We start from the raw sequence: 9,289 nt of genomic DNA, 5'->3' as shown, positions 1-9,289 counted from the left end.
CTTTCCTTTCCTTTCCTTTCCTTTCCTTTCCTTTCCTTTCCTTTCCTCTCCTTTCCTTTTTTTCCTTCCCTTCCCTTCCCTTCCCTTTCCTTCTCTTTTTTCTTTTCTGCAGCTGCCATCAGAAGAATAAAGCAGAAGCAGAAGGTGGTTTAGAAGTCTTATCTCTTAACTCTTGCTAACGTGCTTCTCCTGTTTTTACTTATTCAGTCCCACATCTTAGTATATTCATATAATTTTAGTCTAGAAGCCATTCATTTGGAATAAATATGATTTTGAGATAATTTGTCAGTTATGTGGAATTTCTAAAGCTTGTTATTTCAGAGGATGTGAACTCAAAATCTGGGTTTTTGTCTGAAATGGCCCTGATGTCTTTGCTTAGCAAATTTTTCTTTTAAGGATGAAGCATATTTATTGAATAAATACAATTGTCTTTAACATGGTCCGGAATAGACCAGCCCCTGGATTCTACTCCCTTTCTCAACAACAGTTCTCCACACTGGCTTTTCTTTCATTTCCTAAAATACAGAGTAACTCCACCCCCCTTTTGCCCCAGGACCTTTGCATGTGAAAATCCAAGTAACCAGAAATATTCTGTCCTGGTTCCTCCCCACTCTCCCGACTTGGTTATTAGTTATCCTTTCATTAGGTCTTATCTGAATCATCATTTCCCTGGGGAAGCTTCATGGACCCTTTAGACTAGGTTAAATCCCCTTATATAATTTATAGCCCCATGTACCCATCCTCTGGAGTCCTCATCACATTTGTAATTTTACAGTTTTTTGGGGGTGTGCGCATGATTTGATTTGCATCTATCTTGATCACTGGACCACAAGTTCTCTGGAGGGAGGAGCCAGGTCTGTCTTTGCTCCCCTCAGCATCCCAGGGCTGTGCATGCTCTCTGGCATGGAGCTGTTCAATAACAATTCATTGAATAAATTGTAAAGGGAATATTTAAACTATTTCAGTCAGCAGAATGTATTAAATAACCTCAACTATTCCAAAAGCACACATTTACATATGAACAAAGATATGCTAATTAAAAGGCTTCTAAGTTATTCATAACCATTCCCTAAGGGGTGTCTGTTGAAGGCACCCGAGGTTGGCCCATTTGGGCTTACTATGTGTTCATGAAAGTTCAATTGGGTTTTATTTTTAAATATTCCATATTCCAGACCTCCTAATAATTCAAATTAACTCTCCTCAAGTTAATCTTAATTAATAAGGCTTTATTACATATTGATATATGGAAATGGAAGAATAAAAATAAAAGGTCATTAACCAGAAAGGGTTAGTATCTCAGCCCACTGTAGATTAGTTTATAAATAATTAGATAAGGGGAATCGAGAGAGAAAAAATGAAACTGTTCAAGGATTAAAATGTCTTATTGTTAATTGTTTTTATAATTAGTTGTATTTGGGATTTATTTGACACTGATTTGAAAAGATAACAATGAAACCCAAAGAAGAATTGTGTCATATAATCCACAGAAATACATAATAAACACATTTCCACATAATTAAAATTGAGAATCTAAGCTGGAAAAGGCAGGAGAAAATATTTAGTCCAACTTCCCTGCTAATATAGTAATCCTTCCTTCCACAACCCTGAGAGTTGATCCCATTCTGATGTTAAATTGCAGGGCACCTTGTTCCGTGTAGGGGCAGTTCAAAGCAGGAGATAGTTTTTCTCATGTCTCACTGAAATCTGTCTTCTGACAACTCACGCCGCTCGCCTTCCTGAGAAACACATACCAGGTCTCTTCCCTTTCTTGTCTCAGCCCTTTAAGTGGTTGATCGTGGCTATCATGACACCCTGATTGTTCTTTTTTGGACAAAAATGTCTCCATTTCTCAAGACCTCACAATCCTGAATTGGCTTCCTTTGCACAAATTCTTGTTTATCTAGTTCACTCAGCTACTTTCTCTTTCATTCGGACACAGAGTTTAATGATGCAGCTTTTCCAGCATCTACCCCGTGTGGTTCCTTGTTGCTTTCAGTCGGGAGCACACCCACCCACCTCATCGACCTCCAACCTCGACTCTCTGAGCCCACTGCCTTTGCTTCATCTACATGTTCTCCCTGTTGATCATCACTTTCATGGACGTCTCTGCAGTACTTGACCTTTCTTAGTTTGCTCATAATAATAACTAACCTTTTCTTACTATGCAGTATGTGAAGGGCTTTATAAGGACATTTATTCTTAAACAAAGTCCTAGATACTATGATCATCTTTATTTTACAGATAAGGAAACCGAGGCACACAGTTACATACATTCTCTAAGATCACATCCAAAACTGGGCTTTGAACCCAGGCTGTTGGATGTTGGTGTCCTTGGCTCTGGGCAGTAGGTTAAATCACTGAAAACTTTAGCATCAACTCTGAGAAATTCCTCCATTTTATCTCAGAAGGCAAAATCTTTTATTTTTTTATTTAAAAAATTTTTTAGATTTATTTATTTATTTGAGGGGGGGAGAGGCAGAGGGAAAGGGCGGGAGAGAATCCTCAAGCAGACACTCCATGGAGTGTGGAGCCCCACACAGGGCTTGATCCCACGAACCTGAGATTATGACCTGAGCTAAAATCAAGAGTCAGATGCTTCGCTGACTGAGCCACCCAGATGCTCCTTTTTCCTGGGGCTGGTTTAAATCCTTTCTGGGTTCAAAACAGTGAAAAATTATAGTGCTCTCTGCCATGTGTTTGATTCAATTCAAAATCGAAACAACCCTAAGAGATAAAAATCATCCAAGGACGTCCAATAAAATTCTGATTCTTAATATATTGAAGAGTTGAAGAAATTGTAGGGTTTTTTTGGTTCTACTGTTAATCCATATGCCTACACATGTATAGAAGCAGAGGTCAAACGAACTTAACAAATGAAGGGAAACTGCTCTGCTTCCAACAACTCATTTTTATTCATTCGATAAATATTTATTGAGTACCAACTAAGAGTTAGGGCCTATTCTAGGCACCAAAGACAAGATAACAAAGTGAACCACATGGATAATGTCCCTTTTCTTATGGAACTCCCATTCTAGTGTGGGAAGATATATAGCAAACAGATAAACGAACAGAGATTTAGTATGTCAGGTGGGGATAAGTACTATGCAAAAGAATAAAGTAGGGTTTGGGACAAAGCGATTACTGAGAGTCGTTGGGGGAGGTGAAGGAGCAGCCTAGCAGAAATCTGGGGAAGAATGTTCCAGGTGGAGGAACAGCAGTGGTAAAGGTGCTCGGTGTGGGAGAAAGCCAAGAAGTCTGGAAGAATGGCTGAGTTCAAGGAGGGAGCAGGAGGTGGGGCAGCGGAGCCCAGGGAGGCCTGGGGGTGGGGGAGAGGGCATAGGGTGTCAGGCTGAAATGCTAGCTGGTTTGTGAAAGGCAAGTTTGGTTGATAGACCGGAGAACTGTATGCACTAAGAGTAGAGACCAGGCTGACAACAGGTTGGAAGTATTGATCTTGGCAATGCCAAAAGGAGGGCAGGGACGTGTGTGTGTGTATGTGTGTGTGTGTCTAATTTTATTTCTGATTTTAAGCATTTGCACCGCATTCTGAATCTTAGAATTCTATTACATTGCTTCCTTTCCATGATTAAAAAGAGAAGGTCTTAAATGGAGGAGGAATCAGGTGTTGTCATCTGACTTGGGGCTGTGGTCTGACAGGATGATGCTTACACTTGGTTTGTTATCATTACCACTCTTCAGTTCCAATGTTTGAAATGAAGGCATGTGACTCTTCCTAGCCACTGGACACAAGCAAGCCCAGAGCTATATAGTCACAGTTCAGTGTCCTATGGGAGGGAGGAAAGACAGACACTAAGCTGATTAGATTCTGTGCCTTACATTTATTCTAGTGCCTAGTTTGCCACCTGTATATATTTGTTAAAGTAAATGAGCTAAAGCATCCATACTGGGTCTGGTATTTATTACGTTTTCCATTAAATATTTTCTCTGTATGCAATACATGTCGGACACTGCTCCAGGCACCGGGCATAGATGGGAGGACAGGCAATGCCCCACCCCCAGCAGGTTCCATTCCAAGCGTATCCTGACAGTGTTCACCCCCTAATTTCTTCTGTCAGTGGCCACTGCTTGCTAGTTTCTGACACCCTCCAAGGACGGCAGGAGAAGGAATCTCTTGATGCTTCTTTTGGAAGGTCAAATTCTTTCAAAATGTTTTTCTCAACCCTTTTTGTGTGTGCCCGTTTTGCTGGGGGCTTAGACATGGGTTTGGTCTGCCTCTTGGGTCATCCTGCTGGAAGAGTGGGGATCACCGCCAAAGGGAGCTAAGGAGCACTCATTGACACTGGGGCCCATGCTTGTCTGAATAGGATGTTGTCTTTGAATTGTGTCTCCCAGATTTCTAGGTTGAAGTCCTAAGCCCGGTACCTTAGAATGTGACCTTCTTAGGAAATAGGGTTGTTGGAGGTGTAATTAATCAAGTTAAGATGCAGTCCTACTGGAGGCGGGCAGGCCCTGAATCCAACACGACTTGGATTTATAAGAAGAGGCCGCAGAGACACAGACACGAGAGGGGAGAATATCATGGGATGACAGAGACAGAGTGCACTGCTGCAGGTGCAAGCCAAGGAATGCCACGGATTGCTGGCAAACCCCCCAGAGCGGAGGGGGAGGCAGGGCAAGAGTCTCCCCGAAAGGTTTCAGATGGAGCTCGGCCCTGCTGTCCTTTAAATTCAGCCCCAGGGTCTCCAGAACTGGGAGAGAATACCTTTCTGTTGTTGCCGGCCACCCAGTTTGTGTTCCTTTGCTACCACAACCCTAAGAAATGAATATGGATGTCATTTGTGCTTTTCCACCCTTCCCAGACCGACCCTCTGCACATTGACCTTGCAGCAAAATTAAATTGTCTGTGTGCAGGTTGATGCTGATTGCATTCGGCCTCTCGAAGTTCTAGAGAGAGGAGGCAGCGTTTTGTCATCTCTCTATTTCTGGCACCTAGAGGAGGTTACGAGTACTTGTTGCATGCACTCAGGTGGCACCAACAGATTGAATGGCACAACTTTCTGGACCATTCGATCACTTTGTCACTCTATGAGTTTCAATCTGCAATTGTTTAGCTCTTTCTCCAGGGGACGGGGCCTGCCAGCCTCACTCTGACTGTAAAGCATCCTCCTTAGGAAGACCAAAATAACAAATACAAAGACCTCAGCGGGCAAAAGCAAAAAGCTCACAGGGCTGTCTTACTCATTGCGGGCTGCGTGTAATTAGTCAAGTGTTGTTTTGGAGCTGAGAAAGCACAATGCTCCTTCTTCCTGGATCACTGCTTGGCTTTGTTGAACATTTGTTTTTTTTTTTTTAGAAATGTACTTGCTTCTACTGGAAATCCACTAAATTAGACTCCATATAGGTCCTCAAATTTAAAAAATGGATTAAAACTTGCCATCTAGAATAAAGATATTGCTGGATTTGGGAAGCCTGCTGATGCACGAAAATGACTTATTTGTTATACTCTTCTAAGTTATATGTAAAAACGAAATGGGCTCCAACCTTGGCAGGCTCCAGAGCTCCTGTGGGGCTGGTCCCTCTGCCCCGAAGGCCTTACATAAAGCTTCTGTCCAGTCTCCTGCTGCCCGGATGTGGACACTGAAGAAGTTCTCCTGAGGAGCGGAGGTGAGGGTGAAGGGGTGCCACTCCAGCCGGGATACGGAGGGGCACTGGATCAGGACGTACTGCCCCGGGGCCATTTTAAAGTTCCGCTTTTTCATGTGAAGTTCTAGAACTCCAGACGGGTGGCTCACCACCTAAATCAGAGCAAGAGAGTCGTTTGCCTTTTTTCCTCAGGTGAAGGGAGAAAACAATGACTTTTGTCCACCAGAGGATTTTACATTCTAGAACCGGCTTTTTTGAGGTGTCCTTTCCATCTGCCATTTGCTGTTACCTTCCAAGGATCTTTGCCATCCCTTTTATATCTGGCTTGGCAACTCCAGCAAGCGTGAAGCTTACCTCCTTCAGAGTGCCATCTGAAATTTGGGTAGCTGCACCACGTGGTGTCTGACACGTGACTTTATGCCCCCGACGGCCAAGCTCTCGCTAGCGCACTTAACCAGGATCAAGAGGATAGGAGCCAACATATGAGACACTGCACTTAATGATGCTTAGGGTTATTAAAATACCCACCGAACCATCTCCATGGTTTTAAAATGTAGGTCCTGTCTGTTACCATTTTCAGTGACCTGTATCTTTTCTCAATCCCTGGTTGATTGGGCCCTATTATTTTTTCATTCTAAGTGGGAAACAATCCTCAAATTCACTGTGACATGTTTCGCTTTGTTTTTTTTTTAGTCAGGTCTCATCCATGGTCCTGCTCAGGCTCTGAGTTTGAGGTGTATGGAAGTAGCAGGCAAAGACTCTCCTTGCTTTTTTAAGAGCCTTGCCAAGTGCTGCTTATCGGAAGGAAAGAACTGATTTCCCTTCTTTGATTTCCATCTTGTTTCCTGGAAAAAAAAAAAAAAATCTCTCTAGGCTCCCGTGTCTTCTTTTGTGGCAGGAGGTGAAAGGGAGCGAAAGCAAATGTCTAGATCCTGTGACAGTATTTTTCCATTTGGAAGAGGATCTCAGCGCATTTTAATCATTAGTTCTGTTTCCCATCTCCCTACTGATATTTGTTCTGATTCTGCTGTTAAATTGTCTCCCTAGTAACGGCTCTAGTGGATTTCCAGAAGTTTTACTGTCTGGCTTTTGACGTAGCCTGATATCCTTTGGTGCTTAACTTAAAAGCAGCAACATGGAAACAGCTTAAAACAGAAATATGAAGCAATTTCTATGCATCTGCTTTCATGAAGACAGTTAAGGAGAAAGGGGATTCTGTTAATATTGTATTAGCAATATAAGTTTGGTTAGCAGAGCATTTCTTCTTGGACCTTTAAAACACCGGGGGCCGGGTCTTTGGTACTTTTCAGTCTCCTAGACATGTTTTCCATCTTCCTCCAGCATTTGGTAAATTGGAGAGCTGTGAGGAGGGGTGCAAGGTTGGAAAACACTCCCTGGGGCCCTCACTCACTAGGTGGGGCTTCGCGTGGTCCCTCCCCTCTCACTCTCCCTCTCACTCTGAACCTGAGGGTGACCATTCCCTGTCCTCTGCTCAGTAGCTCCGAGGGGAGTGTGTGTCCTTGAAAATGTCTATTATTTGTGTGTTTGCAAAATCGCCATCTTTATGTGTTGAACGAAGTGATTATATTAGAAGTTACCATAACCAACGTAAACCAACCAAAGCTGAGTCAGTCCCCTTGCCCATCCTTCCCAACCCCCCAGTGAGAAGCTGAAATACCCCAACCCCCCAGTGAAAAACTGAAATAGAGAGCAAAACGGATGGTTCCTGGGCTGCACCGTAACCTTTATCAAAATTCCGTGTACCGGTCTGGAGCCCTGATCCCCGTCTTCAGTAAAATTAGTCACACTAAAAGATACGCGGGATATAAGCAATTATTAGAACAGAAGATGGGCCTCTAAATTACAGACCGTTCTGCAATAAAAATGGCAAATTAAAAACTTGGGCTAATAAAAAATTTTCATCTACACTCAGGCTTTTATTCACACATAAAGCTACACGCATACCTTGGTAATGACAACTTCTTGTTGAAACCGCCAGAACCTAATTATTCTTTCACACGCATATAAGACCACAGGGCCTAAAACCCATTTCCAAGCCTGTAGAGAGCAGCAGAGAGAGAGAGAGAGAGAGGAAAAGGAAATGAAAATAGAATCCAAATATTTTCAGTTTGAACGAAATCAATACATAACATGATGGGATTCAGACATTTTCCTTTAACTTTGGGCCAGTTATCAACAATAAAGATATCTCCTTGTATTAAATACTATAACATTCAATTATTCCTTGAAGTCTACAAGCTTATTTCAGAGATTAAACTCTTCTGTATTAGTTTTTATGCTTACTTGATCAATGATGCCTTTATGTAATTAGAAATAATTGAATTTGTAAAGAAATAGGAAAGCAGATTGATGTTTACGTTACATAGGATAGGGTCATAAATGCTCCCAACTCAGCCAAAGTCAAGGGCTTACAGAGATATATTCCTGAGCCAAAATAGGACATGGAGAATGAAATAAAAACATTGTGAACAGTAATTTTTTGGGCCACCAATGCGTCACAACTTGGGGGTCAGCCTGAAGAAGCACCCACACCTGCACACCCACACCCACACACACACACATTCACACACACAGGCATATCCAATGTTATCAGGAATAAGACATAAAGGTAGTGTCTCAGAACTTTAAATGTGGGTTTACAGAATCAGAACAAAATCCTCCGTAATCTTCTGGACAATTGTGACAGCGAATATTTCCATTCTTAATAAATCCCTTCCTATGTTAACCTTTTATGAGAATAATCAGTATTACTGAAGATCAGTTTGCCAGCAGGCTAGTCTTGTTCCAACTGTTGTGTACAAACATACACTTAAAATGTTTGAAGACTTATACTAGGTCTGATACCAAACAACGCCACGAGGCGTATGGTATTCTCTTTGTTTCACAGAAGAAGAAACTGAGGCTCAGCAAGATCAAGCAGATTGTCCGGGTCACAAAGGTAATGAGGTGCACCAGAAAAACATGACCCCAGAGGGGTCTGACTGCCTGCCCCGTGCACTTACCACCGAATTGTGCTTCTTTCTGTCCCGTGTTGACATTGCTACTGAGCCTTGTTTTACAAAACATTAGAGACTCAGTCATTCATTGCATTTTGGGATGTTAAGGGTTCTCTGAAATCTCATCTAATTCTTCATTTAAAGAAGAAAAATCCCTGACTTTGTGGAAACTGGTAGAGTGGTGTAGGGAGACAGAACTTGATCCCGGGGGAGCTCGGACTAGAACTCAAGCCTTTCATAATTTCCCTAAATCCTCTGCTTGGGATTCTAAGTGCACCTCGACCTTCCTGCTAGCACACTAGCTTAGGAGCAGGAACGATGTCTCACCCTTTTGAACTCGTGTTCACTAAAACCTTTCTGGCTGACTCACCATCTTTATTGCTCTTTACTCTTGCCCATTATCTTGTTTCGTCTGTTCTGTTGATGGGTCACAAGCCCTTTAGTGTTATTTTTGCTTCTGTTATCTTTCTTGTGTATTTCTCTTTTGTTTACTGCTGGGTCTGTTTGCATGGCATCTCTGCTCACCTACATCAACAATCCTTGCTTTTTCCCTGGGAGCCTCTTGTTCGCCTGATAAAGGCTCGATTTATGCAGGCAACACAAAACAATTTGACCCACTTATTCTTTTATGCCTCAGTGGGGTTCAGCAACGTGTTCAGCATAGCAGA

General features: G+C 42.4%; 1 protein-coding gene across 1 annotated transcript in view; it reads right to left on the bottom strand.

Moving 5' to 3' along the window:
- Nucleotides 1–9,289, bottom strand: part of NOX3 (NADPH oxidase 3) — a 55,486-nt gene that overhangs the window by 26,900 nt on the left and 19,297 nt on the right. Inside the window, exons 8-9 of the mRNA XM_021693497.1 lie at nucleotides 7,570–7,662; nucleotides 5,503–5,756 (exon numbers count right to left, since the gene is read on the bottom strand). Coding sequence (XP_021549172.1) covers nucleotides 5,503–5,756; nucleotides 7,570–7,662 — 347 coding nt within the window. The remainder of the gene's footprint in view (nucleotides 1–5,502; nucleotides 5,757–7,569; nucleotides 7,663–9,289) is intronic.

The sequence above is a fragment of the Neomonachus schauinslandi genome, chromosome 8, assembly GCF_002201575.2.
Source record: "Neomonachus schauinslandi chromosome 8, ASM220157v2, whole genome shotgun sequence".
NCBI classification, from domain to species: Eukaryota; Metazoa; Chordata; class Mammalia; order Carnivora; family Phocidae; genus Neomonachus; species Neomonachus schauinslandi.
Note: the sequence above shows the minus strand (reverse complement) of the source record. Positions and strands in the feature narration are given on the sequence as shown.